The 20,620-nt window shown below is 41.9% G+C and overlaps 1 protein-coding gene across 1 annotated transcript; it reads left to right on the top strand.

Moving 5' to 3' along the window:
- The first annotated feature begins 8,043 nt into the window (after positions 1-8,043).
- On the top strand, positions 8,044-19,747 carry alkbh8 (alkB homolog 8, tRNA methyltransferase). Its single transcript, XM_041940572.1, has 12 exons — positions 8,044-8,181; positions 8,988-9,121; positions 9,214-9,314; positions 9,420-9,548; positions 10,208-10,303; positions 10,721-10,825; positions 11,533-11,603; positions 14,431-14,537; positions 14,825-14,985; positions 15,102-15,382; positions 17,597-17,746; positions 18,154-19,747. The coding sequence occupies exons 1-12, from the start codon at positions 8,044-8,046 to the stop codon at positions 18,943-18,945; spliced, it is 2,265 nt and encodes a 754-aa protein (XP_041796506.1). The 3' UTR covers positions 18,946-19,747.
- The last annotated feature ends 873 nt before the right edge of the window (positions 19,748-20,620 follow it).

The following is a 20,620-nucleotide window of genomic DNA, read 5'->3' as shown; positions in this document are numbered from 1 at the left end:
GGGAAACATCTAAACAGCTGAGAGCTCCAGCTTCATTCTTACAGTAGCATAAATGTAAAGACGTGAGTCCTTTAAAATCTAGTATTTTTATGATACTGGTAATGCAGTAGTTCACAAGTCATGAATTACCACATACTTTTGTATTAATGCCAAAAGATATATAGGTACAGCTATTATTTCACTTTTGTTGTAATTTCAAAGGTAAATAAATGATATATCAATCTGACAATCAATAAAAATATTGAAAAAGTATGAGATTTTATGCAGAAAATGTGTTGTTCAGGAAAACATTGCCTCAATGCTCATATTCAGAGAACACAAAATGTCCCGTTGGCTAGCTTGCATGATAGTCAACAAAAAGCTGGCACTGAAAAATTATTTAGCCCACAGCTTTACTCATTTAAAGTGTCTAAATCTTTTCCACTATAGCAGCAGTGATTGGCGGAGAGACAGGAATTCATCTCAGCTGACTGTCATCCCGACAGAGAGATGATACACACACCAGATGGATCACCAAACACAACACTCAGGCCTGTTAATATTTTGACAACTTCAAATATTATGTTTGAACATCAGAGCTGTCGCTAAAGACCTCTACTATTAACTTCTATCTCTGTCTTATATCCCTTATTAGTCAATGAATCGGCTGATCTCCTTCCCTCACGTCAATCGGACCATATCTGAGAATTAATGCATAAATGCATATGTCATCAAACCTTATAGAGCACATATGTGTATATATCTTTATTGTGTATATATCTTTATTATTTATTTCACTGTTTTATTCCATCCTTCTCTTGCGTCATCATGTCCATGGAAAAACCCTTGTGCAGTTCTGGCAGATATATTTCTGCACTTTCACCTTGCTGTTTCATCACCACAGTTTTTATCACTCATCTTTCTCCAAGAACAAACAGATATCTGCTTACACAGAGTCTCTAGAGAGAGACAGAGATCAGAATCGCTATTTTTAAAAACACAATCTGGTTTCTTTATCCGTCCATCTCCATCATGCAGTCTCCAACTAATTAGAATACAAAGATGCCAGCAACAGGCATTTGGCATGTGGCTGCTGGCCCTGCATTTCAAAGGGTGATGGCATGCCTCAGGGCACACAAGTAGTTCCAAACTAGTTCTCACCTTTACGCTGCTTTTTCAGAGCTTGGCTGATGTGTAAGGTGAAGCTGCCCTTGAGCATCGGCAGGGGACATTCCCTTCTAATCTCATCTTGATAACCTTAAAGTGACATTTCCACTTGGCAGAACGTTGAGACTTTCATTGCTCAAAAGTTCAACTCTGAAATAACTCGGTAAATATATTCTTAAAGGAACTATACGTAAGAATTGAACCATTAACAGTCCTAATACCTGCTTCTACACAGACTGGGGGCTCTGGGTGAGCGTTAATGTTCACACCACTTCCACCGGAGCTTTGGCCATCAGGAGGGGGAAGTTTTAAGGTCTGGGGCAGGGTGGACCCAGTGTGGAATGCTGGCAGGGAGTGGCACCAGAATGGACACCAGAACCAGAGCTGCCACAAAACCGGGCTAAGCAGCTTCCCGGTGACCAGGGCCAGATCTGGACCAAACACAGCCTCCAAGACCGACAGAAGCCAGATTTGGCTCCTGGCACCCTGGGGCTGACCTGGCCGCAACCCGACTCAGGCCTCTGAAGTTGGCTGACTGATGTCCGACCTCCCTCTCGTTCCTCTCCTGTTTCCTGCATCTTTGAGTCTTGGTCATAGTCCTCAGGGCAGGGCTACCTCTTCATCCTCTCATGTAGGCCTGAGGGCAAACTGGACGATCCAGTAACTCACAATCGCCTGTTGAGGTACAAAGTAGTGTTACAAGACAAGACTTACTGAGGCTAGCTGGTTAGCAAGTAGATATCTCTGCAACAAAATACACAGACGTCTTAGACATACTCTCACAAATGTTATTGCTTAAAATGATGTCAATAATTTTAGCAAATTTTAGTGTTTCACACAAAAATTCTTAGACACAACTCCTTTAAAATTCTACTAATGAGATGAGATACAAAGGGTTTTTGTTGACTCTGGAAACAGATGATGATGTCACATGATCCTAATTGGCGGACCACTCATCAGGACATTCATCGGGACTTTTTGGTGACATTGTTTTCTCAACTGCTGAGTCCAGTGTCAAAAATTTACTTTGAACCTCAGCTTTCAAGCCAACTTGGATGAAAATTCTTTTTAGCGCTCAGAAAAATATGTAAATTTTCTCATACAAGTCACTACTCCATGTGCTGAGGCAGATTGAGCGATATGCCTGAAAAGTTCCAGAGCAGCTACTAACTCAGGCATGTCAAACTGATTCCATAAAGGGCCGTGTGGCTGCAGGTTTTCGTTGTAACCAAGGAGGAGCACACCAGGCTGGACTCATTTAATGAGCTGATCTCAGTCTTCAGCTGATAATTAAGTCATCCCGTGATTGGTTGAAACGAAAACCTGCAGCCACACAGCCTTTTATGGAATAGGTTTGACACGCCTGTACTAAACGGACCTAAAGCTAAAAGGCAATAAAATTGAGGCAGAATTTATTCTACCTGCCTCTCTTGCCAAAGTTCATCGGATGAAAATGTTGTGAATGCTAAGAAATGGGGGCAAAAGCTGTAACCCTTGCTGGTACTGGCCCTGATTATTTCCTTGACTAATGAACCTATTTCTGGGTGTCATCAAATGCTCATAAAAGAATGGCATTTTATTTGACTGTTTAGAAAAACAAGATGGAGCAGAGTGTTGTGTCCATGTTGGAGAGGGCAGCCATGGTCTCCTGTGTGACCAGCTGTTGTTTTGTAGACTAAACAGAGCGTGCTGTTAAGACGACGAAGGGTTCCCACTGGCCAGCAGCTCAGCCTGGCACAGTAATTATTGAGATGGCTGAGGACAGGTGAGGGCTTTGTTACACAACCCACCAGCGTATTAAAGCACACGCACACTGGCACAGGCCGATGCACATGCACAAATGTATCATGCACATACAAAGACATCCACCTAGAGGGCCTGTAGAGTCATTAATCTGGCTGCAGAGGAATTGATACACAGCATCTGAGCAGACAGAGAGGGGCAGCCAGGGAAGGCATCGCACCAAAGACAAAACAATATACAGAATGCATCAATTACACTTTACCAACACGCCTGAACATGAATGACTGCTTGTATCTGATCAGCATCTGTTCTGATATGCAGGGTATTTTGTTTTGTTGAAAAGCATGTATAAGAAGTGAGCCAACTAGCCCATTGTGGTAATGCATTTTAATTCGCATAATGCAAGATTATCCTCAGTTGCCAGAACTTGAGTGGAGTCTGATGATGGATGGATGATATGGATAAAAATGGGATTGGAAATAGTCTCTCCAGGATAGCCCCCAATATACTTACATTTTTATCCCTTAGTATCAACTTTGAAGGGCCTTTAGAATGATCCCTGGGGCATTTTTGTCAGTCTTTTGTTGGGAGATTAGGAAGGCATGTAGCACAGATTTGCCGTCAGGCCTGAGGTCCTATATAATGGAGCCACAGGGCAAACAGGACAGCAGTTAGGTTTGGATACCAAGTACAACTGAGTAACAAAGATTTTCTTTCCTTATATTGGATCTAAGGATCAGAGAGAGACTATCAAGATTCACGATTTACTGTTTACATTGCACATTTAATTGCCTGCACTTTCATTTTACTGTATCATGAAATCCTGATGAACTGTGCCTTTTTATTCATGTCATAAACATAAGAACAGAGTGTGATGCTGTGCTGTCTAGTATAAGTGTGTGAAAAGTGTTTCCATTGTTCTTGTTAGCAGGTTTTTATTGCTCTAGTTTTTGTTTCATATCATACAGGCTAGCCATTCTTTGTGCCATGCTTGAGTTAAAGTTAATTTAAACACAAGATACTTGTGCTCAAAAAGAGGATTCATTCTCAGTGAAGAACCTTGGAGCTCTAATCTGCCTCTATACCTGCCAAAGAGCAGTGATTCCTAACACGTCTCAGGGGGTCATCAGGTGGAAACCTCCCTTCAACAGTGTTTCGCCTACTTAGTCCCACTACACCTCCAGGAGGTTAGGCAGTGAACTCCGGCGTCCCAGAGTCACCCCCCCTAGTGCCAGTTCACACTGCTCCTACACAATCCAAACAGCACCGCCACGTTCAACTGACCCAGAGATGCTCCAGGTAGTGGCCAGTACCGATGCTACCATTTAACTATTGCTAATGCTAATGCTAACCGCTAGGAAGAACAGAAGAAGACAATACAGTTCCGATGCTACCATTTAGCTAATGTTACGTGCTAACCGCTACCTGCTAAGAGGAACAGAAGAAGACAATAAAGCTAGATTCACCTATACTGTTAATGTTAATTGCTAGCTACCAATACTAACTGCTAAGATACTATCGTACTCTCACCGCTTTAGCTATTGTTAGCTGCTACAATGCTACCACAGGCCTAGATGCCACATGTAACTGCTGATTGCCACACTACCATCATCTACCCCTGCCTCTCACCAACTGCACCAAGAAAAAGCGGGGTGGGAATACAAACCCTGGTTCGGGTAGGGGATGGAAAATAAAGAGGTAGAGTCAAAAGATGAAAGTAGGGATTGGATACAGACCCTTGTTCGGGTAGGGGGTGGAAAATTTAGAGGGTGCTGAAGGTGGAGGCCTAAACCACAGACTAGATTTAACAGCCTCTTCTAACATTTCCTTCAAGAAGCAGCAAACCCTACCATGTCCTTCAAAAAGCAAACAGAGCAGGAAAACAAACCCTAACATTTCCTTCAAGAAGCAAACAAAACAGGAAAACAACCAAAAAGATCAAAAAACAAGCCAACTCTGTATCTTACCACGCAAACTCACCTGAACAGGCCGCATGGTCCCAAAGAGAGACTCTAGCTGGCCACACCCCCACCTTATCTAAACTTCCTGGTTCTCTTCCTATTGGCAGCGCGAGAAGATGGGGCGGGGAAAGCAGAGCAGAGGAGAGGTGTCTTGTTCAGACTTTAACCTCTTCTCTTGCCGGGTTAGGCATGCATGTCCTCTGCCCCCTCCCCCCTCCCTCACTGTCCCTATTTCACCCCCCAACTACTATTATTTCTCCTGATCCATATCCACTGACTAGACCTAGCAGCCTCATCTGACATCTCCCTCACTGTCTTTCTTAAATTTTGCCCATGCACTCCCAGCTCCCTCAACAGTGAAACAGCTGACCCTGCAACAAAACCTCTACACCCCACTTCAACCGGACAGACCCTGGTCTTCCATCCCCTCTGCTCAGATTCTGTCTTTAAATCTGCATACTTAGTCTTCTTCCTTTCATAAGCTGCCTCCACTGAATTTTCCCAAGGGACTGTTAACTCAATAAAATACACAGTCTTTTTACTCATGGACCATAAGACAATGTCTGGCCTCAGATTACTATAAACTATTTCCTGGGGCACAACTAGCTTTCCTCCCAAGTCGACCTGCATTTGCCAATCATCAGCCCCTACCAGGCAGCCACCTACCTGCTTTCTCCCTGACTTAGCAGCTTTATTTTTCTCCCCCTCTCGAACAAACTGCACATCTAACCTCTCCTTTCTAGAACTTCCAGAATTCACCTGCTTCCTTCTCTCCTCAATGCCTGCGGCTAAGCTTCTCAGCACCTGATTATGCCGCCATGTATACCGGCCTTGTGATAAGCTAATTCTACAACCTGACAAAATGTGCTTTAAACTTGCTGTACCTGAGCAGAGTGGGCACGATTGATCGCCCTGTACCCAGAGACTTAGGTTCTGCGGGGTTGGCAACACATCGTATGTCGCCCCTATCAGAAATTTAATACGGCCTTCCTCCATATTCCACAGGTCCCTCCAACTAAGTTTCCTCTTCTCAACACCTTCCCAATTCAACCATTGTCCCTGTTTGGCTTGACCAACTGCTTTTGCCCCTCTTAACAACTCCTCCTGTCTACGCACCTGTTCCACTACAAGCTTTCTTTTCTCCTTTAGACCTGCTTTATTCCACACTGGTTTGCCTGGGCCAAGCCCCAAGCCTCCCCGGCCAAATTGAACATTTCCTACTATTTCTGCATGCCTAAGAGCTGCCTCTGCCTCCTGCACTGCTGCCCTTGGGTTCCATTTCCTCCCCCCAGAAGGGTTCGGAACCACATTGCTAACTAACATGTCCTTACTCCCAGATAATAAAAGTTCTGTCCTAACCTTAGTGCATTTAAACTCCTCTGTTAGACTGGATACTGGCAGCTGAAGCATTCCTTTCCCATACAAAGCTACATTGCTTAAGCACCTGGGAGCACCCAACCATTTTCTAATATAAGAGCTAACTAGCCTTTCCATTCTCTCTGCTACAGATAATGGGACTTCATATACTGACATTGGCCACATTAACCTAGGGTACAAGCCAAACTGCAAGCACCACAACCTCAGTTTTCCTGGGAGCCCTGATTTATCTATTCTCTCCAGCCCTTCTGCAACATCCTTTCTAAATTGCACAACCTGTTCAACATCATTCAGGTCCACATTGTACCACCGTCCTAGACTCTTAACTGATTTCTCCCTAATTGTTGGGATTTCCTCACCATCTATAGCAAACTTTCTATCACTTACTTTTCCTCTGTATATTGAAATACTCCTTGACTTACTAGGCTTAATCTTCATACTAGCCCACTTGAGATTCTGATTGACTTTATCTAACAACCTCCTTGTACATGGCATTGTTGAAGTTAGCAGTGTCATATCATCCATATAAGCCCTAATTGGTGGAAGACGCATTCCATTCTGCCGTCTCTCTCCACCTACGACCCACTTGGAAGCCCTAATAATTACCTCCATAGCCATTGTGAAAGCTCGCGGGGACACTGTACATCCTGCCATAATACCAACCTCCAATCTTTGCCAGCCTGTTGTGAGCTCTGCGATACTTGCACACAGTCTGATGTCTTGGAAATATGCTTTCACCAAGTTAACAACTATCTCCGGCACTTTAAAGTAGTCAAAGGAACTCCAAATAAGGTTATGTGGCACTGACCCAAACGCATTAGCCAGATCTAAAAATACAACATTCAAGTCTCTTTTCTCCCTCTTAGCTGTCTGAATCTGATGCCAAATCATGCTAGTATGCTCTAAGCATCCCGCAAATCCTGGTATCCCTGCTTTTTGCACTGTCGTATCTATCATACCATTCCCTTCTAAGTATTTAGCCAGCCTCTGTGCTACGATACTAAAGAAAATCTTTCCCTCAACATTTAGGAGAGAAATCATCCGAAACTGGCTAAGGTCCGATGACTCCTTCTCCTTAGGGATGAAGACACCTCCTGCCCTGCGCCATGCTCTTGGAATACTTTGTTTCTCCCAAACTATTCTCAGGTATCTCCATAGTGTCCTTAAGATGCCAGGTGCACTCTTATAGACACAGTAGGGGACTCCATTAGGCCCTGGGGCCGAAGAAGCCTTTGCACGCCTAACCACCTCCACCACTTCTCTCCACCTAGGTGGGCTCACATCCATCTCCTGCTCCACTTCCCCTAATGGTGGCATGTCAGGTGGAAGACCTATGTTCCTATTCTCCTTTGAATCTGAATACGTCGACTTCAAATACTATAAAAAGTAATATAAATAAAAAAAGTGCAACAGATGGTTTTTCATAAAGCTGCATTACTCAATGGGGGTTTCTGATTGACCTCTGTGGCCTCCTTACAGAGTCAGCAGATTCAGAGCAACATTATGACCCCATCTAAAGTTAAAAAGTAATCATCATCCCCCATGGATCCAACCCAGACATTGAGAATGAGCAACACACTATAGTGCACCATGCACACAATCCCAGTTTTCAAAAGGATACTCTGATTTTTTTTCTACAAAAAAGTAAAATCAGAAGAAATTAGCCCATACAGAATTTATGAAGTGACTTTAATCAGGAAAAATTTAAACCAAAAGGAGGAAAAGAGACACAAGTGCTGCTGGACTGGTAGGCGAGTCCTCGGGAACTATCGATGCTTAAGGCTTGTTGCACCCGGAATAAAGAAAATGACGTACGATGGATCCTAGTGTTGAAAACAACGTGAAGGCCGTGAGAAGGAGTAAAGAAGAGAAGAAAGTTCTTCGAAAACAGATCAAAGCCAGTCACACTTTGCTGAAACATGAAGGCATCAGTACAACATCGCAGCCCACCAAGGTAACACACAAAAATACATTTATAAAAAAGGAAGTGGACTCTGTCGGAAAAGAGAGCTAGTTAGCTAACATGTATCTTCCACTTCTTTTAACATGTGTTTTATTGTGTCTAATAGCTGCAAAATAGAACAGTCCAAAGGTATTTTCAGCTAGTATGAGTTTAATATAAAAGTGAGAGTTTTTTTTTAAGAAGGTATGCTAGTAGAAGCTAATTAGCTGGCATGTATGTACTGATTTTAGTTATGTAAATGTATAATGATAGCAGTTTAGGCTTTGCAGCAGACTTGTCATTTGCTACACTTTTCAAATTTGACAGAAATATGTTCTATGTATATGTGTCAGGCGGTTGCTATGCAATGCATGTGTTTTTCTGTCAGTGCCGCTGCGCAGTGAGAGCAGTTATTGATTTTATTTTAAATCAATAAAATATGTTTCAATCACTATTTTGTGTCACATTATTGATTGAATGCTTTAGTAGTAAGCCATGTTTGAAGCGGGATAATGTATAGTGAGCAGGTTTCTATGAAGAAATAAACCCCTTCAGGATGAATAGAAGCCTGATGCAAAGCGCTGACATTGTATACGTTGACTGTGGTGTGTGTTGAGTGTTGGATGACTGTAAGGTGTACAGTAGGGGAAGAAGCTATTCATTCTGGTGGTGTCAGATTTAATACATTGATATCTCAAGCGGTGATGATGTCACTGGTTCAGACCTTCAGCCTGTTTTTGGATGTAGTCTTTCTACTTGTTTTTGTCATTAAACTGGTCTTTATAAAAACAAACACTGTACCTCTGTCTCCTCTGCAGAGTTTGGTGGTGGCTAATGGCGGCTTGGGGAACGGTGTCAGTCGAGAGGAGCTGTCTGCAGCACTCAAAGAGATGGGAGAGCTGGAGGCGCTGATCATGCACCCTCACAAGCCCTATGCTTTCGTCACATACAGGTACGGGTGCTGCACAGACAGCACTATATCACACCTTTCTGCAACATTTTGCTTTGAAACTCACACCGACATTACTGTCATTCTGTTTCCAGATCTGAAGAGTGTGCTCGGAAAGCCCACACCCACCTCAATGGGGAAAAGCTGCAATGTGGAGACAGCATTGTCACACTCTACCTCAGTTATGTCCACTCAGGTACTTGCCTAAAACACTGACACCCACAGATGCATTACCTTACATTTTACAGTTGGATTACTAAAGACGGCCATTTGATTTGTTTGTGTTAATGTGTGTATACAGTAACCTGTGAAGAGGAGGCATCTGTGTCTTTGCCAGAGGGATTAATCTTGGTGGAAGATTTTGTTTCTCCAGAGGAAGAGGTTTTACTGCTTGAAGCCATTGACTGGTCGTCTACTAATGATGTTATTGGTGAGGGGCTGCACAATGTGTTTTGTTGGTTTGTGTTTAGTTCTTAACTTGTCGTAATATTCACCCAGAAACTTGATCATGAACCAAAGTCTAAAAGTAATGATACCATAGTGTAAAAATAATGCAAGTAATAGTGAGCACTCATTATTAAGAATGGCCGTTTCAGAATAATATATATGATATTGTAAGCATCAATAATGTTGCTTCTGGTAAAGGTATGGCTAGTTTCTAAATTATATACTGCTGGTGTAGTTAAATTCATAATAATACATCATAACTTATTAGTTGATTTATACTTTCTGAATCTGCAAACTGACTACTAACAAATGATGTCAAAAGTAGTGGAGTAAAAAGTACAATATTGGCTTCCAAAATGTTATAGCATCTAAGTATAAAGTAGCATAGACTGGATATACTCAATTAAGATAGTAGTACCTCAGAATTGTACTTAAGTACAGTACTTGAGTAAATATAGTCTTTCTCATCAGGCTTTTACAGTTATGTTGAAAAATTATTGGAATTGTAAATGTAAAATTGTGCGTCGATGCACTCATATTCGATGATCAATGGCCTTAATGAATCATGAATAATCATCTTTAAGTTTGTGTCATTTTAATCTAGAAAACTGTTCACCTGTTCTTCATTGTAATATCTTGTAGCTCAGAAAGCTCTGAAGCACAGAAGAGTCAAACATTATGGCTTTGAATTTCGCTATGACAACAACAATGTGGATAAGGACAAGCCATTACCTGCAGGTAAACTTGTTTTTTTTTTAATATCCAAATACTTTTTTTTTTACAATCAGGGTTTGATTGGTTGTGTTTTAATGGATTTGGCCATTATTCCAATCATGTAAGATAAGAATTTACTCACTGATTACATTGCTTAGATTCTGGGATACTGCTTGCTTTGCTGTGTGTTGTTGTCATTATAGTTACCAGTAGGGGAGACTGCAGTCATTACTGTCAGGCAGAGAATTATCATCTTATATACTATTATTATTATTTAATCCGCTGAGATTCAATTAGTTTACTTTTAGTTTTTTTTTTCATAGAAAATGCTACATCCTTTGAAAATTATTAAGACCGAAAGTTAGGATGACGTAACAGAGCAGGTGTGTGTGTGTGTGTGTGTGTGTGTGTGTGTGTGTGTGTGTGTGTGTGTGTGTCCAGGTATTCCTCATGAGTGTCTACCTGTTTTGGAGCGGTGTGTGAAGAACAAACACATCAACATCATGCCAGACCAGCTGACTGTCAACCAGTACGAGTCTGGACAGGGTGAGTTATTTCAGTCATGTCTGTAATGAGTTACTTTGTCACATACAGCTAATTAAACTAAGATCCACAGGTAATCATTAAGGCTAAACATGACAGACCATACGTGGAGAAAATGAAAAAAAAAAGTTAAACATTAATGAATAAATCACAAAAACATCGATGTTTGCACTTAGGAGGGGTTCAGTCCCTAATCAGTACAGTACTGTATTAAGTTTAATGAGGCATGCAGAGGGAATTTAACAGATGTTTAGACAGATGTTTCATTCATGTGGGGAGTTATTTCAGAGGCTGCAGCTACACTGTATGTGGAGAGGAAGTCAAGTAAAAGCAGTCCATCAAATTTTCTTACAAAACATGCGTGCAGACAGGAAGGGTCTATTGTCTTCTACCACAAGGTGGCAGCAGAATGTTTCCAACACGCATCAATGAGGGATAAACAAAGTCTTTGCTTCCTGTTGGTTGTTTATTATTAGATTTACAGGGCTGGCAAATCTTTTAGGGCTGAAATAAGGATTTTGAAATTATTAATGAGAAGCACATGAAGTCAAATTTATTATTGAGTTTCACACATCACAGACGCTTCAGTGAGTCCATCAGAAGCCCTGCAAGCAAGTTGAAAGATTTTAACATTTATATTGTGAAGAAACTCATGCATTTCGACAGGTCTAACTATTTTAATTCTCCATGTGTGTCTATAATCTTTTCAGGTATTCCTCCTCACGTGGACACTCACTCTGCTTTCGAGGACACCATCCTGTCACTGAGCCTGGGGGCGCAGGTAAGAAGTCACTCCATCATTTTACGATTTAAACATTTGCATAATCTCCAGCTGACATGGTCCAGAGGAACACTCACCACAGACCTCTGGGCAGCTGGAACCAACGTGCACTCGTCCATAATTAAAATGAAAGTTACACATTTAAAGATAAAAAGTATTGGTCTAAAGAAAGCAGCTCTCATATTTTAGCAGAAGACAGTCATGCAAAGTTAATGCATGAGCATAAATGGAAATATAGTGCTATCAGACACTTGTCTATGCATTAGTCCGCTTTTCTGTCCGAGGTTTGATCGGTCAAATTAACCGTCACTTCACTGACCAGTGTGATTCATGAGTCTCAGGAGGCACAACTGTCGGAGATGAGTGTGTGCAACAGTATGCTTGGATTTGGTGTCCTTGTGATTTGACTGAGAACATTTTGTCACCTACATCTCATTCTTTTTTCTCTCTCTCTGACACACTTCATATATACAGTCACAATTTCTTGCTCACTGTGGCCTTGTATTCATATAGTACGTAGTTCATGGCTCTGTTAGAAGTGTCACGTCTCCCTGGTTTAATGAACAGAGGAGGTTCAGATTTTCCTGTAAACACTGGGCACTGCTGCGTCCTTGACTATTCCAGAAGTGATCGGATGGTGCGATCTGGGACTGGGATGCTGCTTTAGTCTCTGCAGGCTGACTGCTGTAGATGAACACCCATCTGTCCCTGCTTGTCTGAAAAGCAGGAGCTCTATTATCAATCAGCTGTCATCTGTCACAGCATCTGTCACATACACGCAGGCTGACAGACGGCATGTGTGTGCAGTGCAGTGTGTTCCTTGTCGTAGGTCTTCAGGGGAGATTTGTACTGTATGTTAGGCGCATGATATTTGGTTTGGAGGGAAAACAATATTGAAAAGCAATGTGTCCGCACACTGAATAGAGGCTGCCAAAGCATGGGTACAACCTTCCAGCATTATGACCAACATGTTCACATTGTGGGTTTTTTTGTTGTTGTTTTTTTTTTTTTTTTTTACTTACAACTAAAAACTCAGACAAGACTCTATGAATATTATAGTATAATGATTATAGAGGATATAATAACATATTTCAAAGACTATTTGGAAATATGAAACAAAAGTGGTAAACCTTTTTACACAAAGAGAGGGCTCACCTCATGCCTAAAACCAAGCTCTGGTACACGAGTAACCCAGTGTACTGGAGATTTGGACCCACCCTTATTGGTGTGTTTTTTTGTGTATGTTAATAATTTGTGGGTGTAACAAGTTAATCCAGCTACGATTTCGATTCTTGCGTCATAAAATGTCACTTTCAGTCTGTCACCCGATTGGGTTTAGCTGAAATCATTTCAGTGCCTCCACAAAGTCAAAAGTCACTAAACTGACTCTTGTTGCTGATTAAAACACACGGCAACCGTTACAATGTTAAAATTGAAAGCATTTATTCCACTGTGACATCACAATTTCTTCATTCCGCTATGACATTACAGTTGGTTGTGTTCTGTTCACGCTGACATCACAGTTAGTTCTGTTCAGTCCACTCCAGTCACCACATCACAATTGTTTATATTCTGTCACCTTTGATGCCTCATTCCACTGTGACATTATAATGGGTTTTAATCTGTTTACTCTGACGTCACAATAGCTTGTGCTCTGGCAACTGTGACATCACAAATGACTACATTTTTTACACTGTGATGTCACAGTGGGACTGGTTTTCTCCACTGTGACACTTAAAAAAAAAACACATGTAAACTTCATGTTCAGAGAGAGGAAATAAATAACTGTGTGTGTGTGTGTGTGTGTGTGCGTGCGTGCGTGCGCGCGCGTGCGTGCATGCGTGTGTGTGTGGACTTGCGTGCCTGTGTGTGTGAGAATGATGGTCTTGTAGTAAAGTGTCCTGCAGCTGCCAGCATCACCATTGATTTAGTCACAATCCACCAGTTTCATTTATTGGCTACTGCATGTCAGATGGAAACAGCACAGTCTTGCCTGTGTGCGTGCGTGTGTGTGCGTGCGTGCGTGCGCGTGTGTGTGCGTGTGCGAGAGAGAGACATCAGTCATGGTGTTAGTCTGATTCTGATAATTTGCTGGTGTTGCATGTACATCACTCTCCTACAATCACATGCACTCTCTCTCTGTCACACACACTCACACACCTCTATTTCACAAAATCCAATTTTCCTGCTGTCAGAAGTTGGACAGATGCAGTTTGAAATTGTGTAGATGTAATTTCCCAGCAGAGCTCATGCAGTTATGCGCTGTAGGGAAACATTAGGATCAAACACCGACGCTGGGGTGGAGTCTGCTGGTTGTTACAGAGAGAGTGTTTTTTTTTTCCTCTGTGTGACGTCACACAGAAAAACTGTTGAGTAAAAGGAAGAACTGAGGATGTTTTTTTCATGTTCTATTCAATTATGATGTTAAAGGTCTGGAGTAACTTGACTCACCAGACGGTTTGTTACACACAACCAGCTGGGAAGTCGTCCCTGGAAAACTAGAAAAGTGCAGGCACTCTCAAAAAAAATACTTGGCAGGTGATTGGATGGACCATCCATCTGTCACGTACTAACTTCATCCAATCAGATCAACGATTCATGTGACGTAGTAGAACAGCAGAGTCACACTGTAATTCTGCATGAACAATATGAGAACTCAGTTTAATTCATTACAAATGGATTATTGAGTTTTACTATCAATACCGAAAGGCTCAAGAAAGATTTTTTTCACTATTTTACTTTACTAAATTAAAGCACATATTTCATGAAAGGTCTAGATCTTATTTGTAATGCCTGCACATGCTTGTGCATGTGTGTGTTATTACAGACGGTGATGGAGTTCCGTCACCCTGATGGTCGTCTTGTTGCCGTGGTGTTGCCTGGACGGAGCCTCCTGGTGATGAAGGGAGAGAGCAGATACCTCTGGACACATGGGTGAGCTGCACTGTGGATCGGCCTCCCCCACTAGGAGTCAGTTTATCCTGACATGAGCTTTAGGTTGATTGACTGAGGAGTGACAGGTCTTCCTCCTTCCTCTATTCCTGTGTGATAGCGCATACTCATACTTTATGTATTGTATATTTTTGTACAATAGAGTTTGTTTGTGAATTTCTTTCCACGTTTTAATCCCTTCACACATGAAGAAAAAAAAACAGTGAAAGGTTCAGGGTTTGTGTGAGTCAACCACTACTACTATAACTATCTCATATTTTTCCTCTCAGGATTACACCTCGGAAATTTGACATGGTACCAGCCTGCGACCCACAATCCCCTGCCCATAAAACGCCTGACCTCGGGACCCACAGCAATCTCACTTTGAGCAAGCGTGGCACCCGCACTTCATTCACTTTTCGCAAGATCAGACATGAACCTTGCCGCTGTGGTGAGAATCTTAGCGTACTGTAACATGAGCACCGCTATTCGAGTGAAAGCGAGCCTTAGCTGAATGTAATGGCACCCGCCATTCAACCGCCTTCCATCTCCTCCCTCTCTCTCCAGCCTTCCCCTCTGCCTGTGACAGTCAGAGAGCTCCCTCAGCACCCTCGGCCTCCCCGCCGTCTCCCCCCTCGCTACCCTGTTGCCATGCCGACGCAGCACATCTGGAGGAGGAGTACGTGCACCGAGTGTACGACGCCATCGCCTCGCACTTCAGCAGCACTCGCCACTCCCCCTGGCCTCGCGTTTGCCGCTTCCTGTCCTCGCTCCCGCCTGGCAGCGTGCTGGCTGATGTGGGCTGTGGAAATGGGAAATACCTGGGTGTCAACCCAGAGATGATTGCAGTGAGTATTACCATAATGTGTGTCATTGTGTGATGCTTTAGTGATCCCTGTAGGGAAATTTCCTTTTCCATTCCCAATTTTATTGCGACTGCTTCTTAGGTTATCATTACTATAAAATGTCAGAAGTCATTTATGTGCAGAAACATGTCATAACTGCAAGGGCTGTTACACTTACAGTCTGCAAATCAGTGGCAGGAGAGACAAACTGCTACTTCACAGATACAAGCAGAGGCTCCAGACCATCAAAAAGACAAGGTGGATGAGGCCTTTTTTAGACCAATTTGATGGAGATGAGCGAAACAACTGTACATCATAATGTTACTTTGTTTTTTTTGTGTAAACCACATCAAGTGTTGCAATATTTTGTAAGACTTTAGAATTAGTTCAGCATTTGGGGAAATATGCTTATTTGTTGTCTTTCTGAGAGTGAGATGATAAGACTGATGCCACTCTTATGTCTGTGCATTAAGCACAGTAATGAAGCCAGGACTTCTTTATCCTAGCTGATATGTTTTCAGGATGTCTGTCTGTTTCATTCTCATGAACGTGATATCTCAGGAACGCCTTGAGGGAATTTCTACGAATTTTCCGCTCATGTCCACTTGGACTCAACGATGAATTTTGGTGGTCAAAGGTCACTGGGATGTCATAAAGCTCATTTCTGGCCATAACTCAAGAATTCATATGCTAATTGAGACAATATTTCACATAAATATCTCATAGGATAAAATTGTGAGGTGATAGCATTTTATATCCAACAGGTCAAAGGTCAACGTCACTGTCAAACATTCTGCAAAAACTCCTGTCTGGCCATTATTCAAGACCATAACTCAGGAACAGAAGGGGAGATTGTGACCATATTGCACATTTGCTCAGATACTGAATTGGTGACACTAATCTTGGGTGTCCACCTGTTAACTTCTGTCCCAAAATTTAGAACCATTCCTTTAATAAAGTCTCAATTGTGAGATAGAGAATAAAAAGTTGCGCATTAGGAAAGGCCTTAAATCTACCAACACTGAAAGTGCAAACAACAAAAAGACACTGCAAAGGTCACAGCCTTGTTGCTCAGCATTCCTACTAATGTGAAATGAAAAGGAGGAAGCTGTGTCAAGTCCTCAGCACCCAGTTGCAGTATTGCATAAGCCAGACCTCTCTGCTCCAGAATGAAGTGCGGGAGAGGCCAGAGGTTTGCATGCTTCGGTACTACAGCACATCATATTGCTCCCATGAAGGGAAATATCTCTAATCTGTTAGAAGATAGTTTGTTTTTAAGTTGTCCCAAGTGTAATTTAAAAATGAGCTAAATAAACCACAATTACACGCCTACGGATGATATCATGGCTGCTGAAGCCTGTGTTGCTCTCACTCGGATTTTCTGCCAGTTGTCATTGTTTGCATTAGCTCAGTTTCCATGGCGATATCCTACATTTTCTGTTTACGTATGCACACTGGGACATTCATTTCTGGGATTTGGAGGTGCGTGTAAGCAGCTTATCCTGACTTAAACTGTAACCGTGATAAATCATTACTGAGAAGACCATGATCATGTAGGTCACACACCAACTTTCTGAGTTGAATCTGCTGTTATTCTTTTCTGTTTGCCTCCTCTCCCTCGGCCCTTCTTGCTCTCTCCCTTTGCAGATTGAAACTGTTAACCCCCCCAGTTTTGATTGAAATGAAAATGTTTGACATTTGTGTGTTTGCATATCTGCTTGCGCATGTGTGTAGTATTTCTCACTGTGTTTTACCACTTCTGTCTCTTTTAGGAGGAGGAGGCTTGATTGAACTGCTCCCAGAGACAGAATGTGTTAAAAATTATTAGTACGGTCATCCAGTCCCCTCCCTCCCTGTTTTTCTTCCTTTTACATTTACATTTCCTCCCAGCTTCCTTATTCTATGCTTTTTTTATGTGCTTCAATTCTGTTTTTCTGTCACTTCTGTCCTTTATCCCTCTTTCTGTGTACTTTATCTCCTTGCCACTATCCTCTGTGTGGTTTCCTCACTTTTAAATCCCTTTTTATTGTTTTTTCCACTCTGTCTCTGTACTCTCTCTGTCCTCTTACTGGCTTAAGTTACAATAAAAGGTTGTTTCTGCTGATTTCTGTGTGATTTTGTATTATAGCTGGAAATAAGAAATAATTCAACCCTTGGTTTTGTTTGGACTTTGTACATGTGCGTGTGCGTGTGTGTGCGTGTTTCTTCTCTTTTCAGGTTGGCTGTGACCGTAGCAGTGCTCTTATCCAAATCTGTGCAGAGAGGGGTTTCCAGGCATTTGTATCTGATGCTCTCAGTGTCCCTCTGCGGACAGCCTCCTGTGATGCCTGTATCTCTATAGCTGTCATACACCACTTTTCCACACAGGTACACAATGTACACACACACACAAACACACACACAATTAATAGGTACACACACTAGTAACACCTTCATTTCAATTATAAACAATATTGCACCTTTTCTGAAAGATGAACCCACACAGAACAACAAGCACACTAAATTGTTCTTTGGTCACTTGGCTTCTTAAGGCGGTTTTCTTTTTAGGATCGTAGAAACTTTGCCTCTGTTTCAATTACAGGAAACTTTTGCAGCTTTTGGCTTCTGGGACATGGATCCAAATTTGGAAAAAATCCCAAATTATCCTGTTCTCAAATTTGTAGTTCTTATGATAAGAAATCTTTTCAAGTTTACTGACATTTAAACAATTTTGTGACACATTCCCTTGGTGAAAGTCTAGATAAAACATGATTTTTGGACCCTGTGTGTTGTAGGAGCGTCGGCTGGCTGCAGTGAGGGAGCTGGTGAGACTTTTGAAGCCTGGAGGTCAAGCGCTCATCTATGTTTGGGCTTTTGAACAAGAGTACAACAAGCAGAGGTCCAAGTACCTCAAAGACCAGAAAGACCAGCATCCAGAGAACCACAGCCCCACTAACAATACATCAGATGACAGCCAGGAACCTCACAAGAAATCCAGTATCCATACCAGCAGGCATTTAGAAAACAGCCACAGGCCTGTAAACAACATGCAAGATGTTAGCAAAGTGACTGATGGCAAACTTGGTGTGCACACCAACCGCACATCCTTCACCACCCAGGACCTTTTGGTTCCCTGGCACCTGAAAGAGGGGAATAGACGAGGGGAGAAGGAACCAGGAGAGGGTGTGAAAAAGGATAAAAGGAAAGAGAATTCCAAAAAGACTTCAGAAAACTACTGCTCAGCCTACAGTTTGACTTCTACAACTAGATCAGACTGTAACCCTGATCCGAGTCCAGGTTTGGAGCCTAATATGTCTGGATCTGGTCAGGATACCAGTAATGTAACACACGGCCCCGAATCTAAACCCAATGCCAGTGGTGACATTACTCAGACCTCCACTTCTACTCCAAAGTCAGAGTGTGAGAGCATCCCGGTGCCTGTTTTTCACCGCTATTACCACGTGTTCCAGCAGGGGGAGCTGGAGCAGCTGTGTGCTCAGGTGGCTGGAGTCAAAGTGCAGAGCAGCTACCATGACCAGGGAAACTGGTGTGTTATATTAGAGAAGAACTTGAAGGAGGTGAACTGACTATTGTAATTCAGCTACAAATACTTATTAGAACAAGAGAGTGAATGTAATGTAAACAAAGATGAAATTTTGTTTAAATGCAGATCAGAGAAGTGTCGTTAATTAAATGGAAAGGTTTCACAAAATGTCTGATTTTGTTTTGCTCACTTCTTGCATCATTTCTTGACATATTACAGGGTTAAAGTTAAAGGGTTACGTTTAAAAGCCAACTATCATCAAATGTCAGCTCTGGCATCTTTTTCTCATCTTAATTATTTTGGTGTATGGATTGGGTGGGTGCTAGAAAGGTTTGTCAGCTATGTAGCCTAAGCAGTGCTGCTGCACTAAAATCCCACCACTTTCGATGAAAATAGCTACAGCCAACTAAACCAAACCTGGAGGTAGTTTGAGGATGTTTGTTATAAGCATACTGTGACTGGTCTGGTTCAAACAAGGCTCTGCACCATTCTGCACCATTCTGCACAGTGCTTAGACTGCACGTCACCAAAAATAATGTTTATCTCACTTTGTTTCTACCCCGTCTTTGACCTCAGTGTCTGCTCTGAATTCACTGAGGTGTAACTAAACGACCTTTTCAAGTTAAAGGGACAGAGTGCAGCCTGGTGTTTAAGGCTGAGTGGGATTTGCTCACATTCGAGATGCAGAATTATTATATTAGTATTATTTTCTCCTTTTATAAATGTGTCTGACAGAGGGAACCCCTAATGGTGACAGATTGTTATACTTTTTTTCATACACTCGATTGAAAACAGTAAAAAGACAATATATTTAATGTTTTACCTCATCAGCTTTATTGATTTTTGTAAATATCTTCTTCTGAATATGATGCCAGTAACACGTTCCAAGCAAGTTGGGACAGGAGCAACAAAAGACTGGGAAAGTTGTGGAACGCTCCAAAAACACCTGTTTGGATCATTCCACAGGTAAACAGGTTGATTGGTAACAGGTGATAGTATCATGATTGGGTATGAAAGGAGCCTCCTGGAAAGGCTCAGTCGTTCACAAGCGAGGATGGAGCGAGGTTCACCACTTTGATTTTATAAAGGATGTTACATGGACTCAGGGACATTACATTTTACACAGCACTTTTTTGGAATCAAGGCTGTACATTGATTAATAAAGGTTAATGTGCTTCATCACAGGCTGATCATCACAGTCTATGCAGGAATAGGTGGAGGTACTGTGCCATGTGTGCTGTGTGGAAAAAAGGGGTAAAGCTTAGCAGTGCCTTTGTCCTGATTGGTCTTGTTGAAAATGTAGTATAAACATGAGATGTCTAATATCAAGATCTAACAGCTGACAAGCAGGTCATTTTAACAAAGACAATGCTTTTAGAAATGACATTCTAGTGATTACTGTACCCGAAAGAGTTCAGATTCATAATATTTTCCTCTTTTGGAGCACCTGAAGTGTTATTACTTTCTATTTTATCTCCTCAAGTGCCAACAATGGACCAATCTGTGAGCACATTTACTGACTAAAGTGTTATTTGGACTGCTTCTTAGGGACAGTCGAATATTGCTTGTGCAAGATTATTAAATAAACATGATTTAAATTCAAATTAAATTATTGATTTTTGCATCTAATTAATAAATGGAGCTACAGAAATAATTTCTATTTTGCTGAAATGGACATCATTTTTGTCAGCTCAACCACTTTGAACCATACAGCAGCT

Source organism: Chelmon rostratus, chromosome 7 (assembly GCF_017976325.1).
Source record: "Chelmon rostratus isolate fCheRos1 chromosome 7, fCheRos1.pri, whole genome shotgun sequence".
NCBI lineage: Eukaryota > Metazoa > Chordata > Actinopteri > Chaetodontiformes > Chaetodontidae > Chelmon > Chelmon rostratus.
The sequence above is the reverse complement of the archived record's forward strand: the minus strand, read 5'-3'. Positions and strand labels throughout refer to the sequence as shown.

Coding starts and splice junctions, on each gene's coding strand:
- alkbh8 (XM_041940572.1), top strand. CDS start 8,044: ATGGATCCTAGTGTTGAAAACAACGTGAAGGCCGTGAGAAGGAGTAAA. Junction 9,315..9,419: donor CCTCAGTTATGTCCACTCAG/GTACTTGCCTAA, acceptor GTGTGTATACAG/TAACCTGTGAAGAGGAGGCA. Junction 9,549..10,207: donor GTCTACTAATGATGTTATTG/GTGAGGGGCTGC, acceptor AATATCTTGTAG/CTCAGAAAGCTCTGAAGCAC.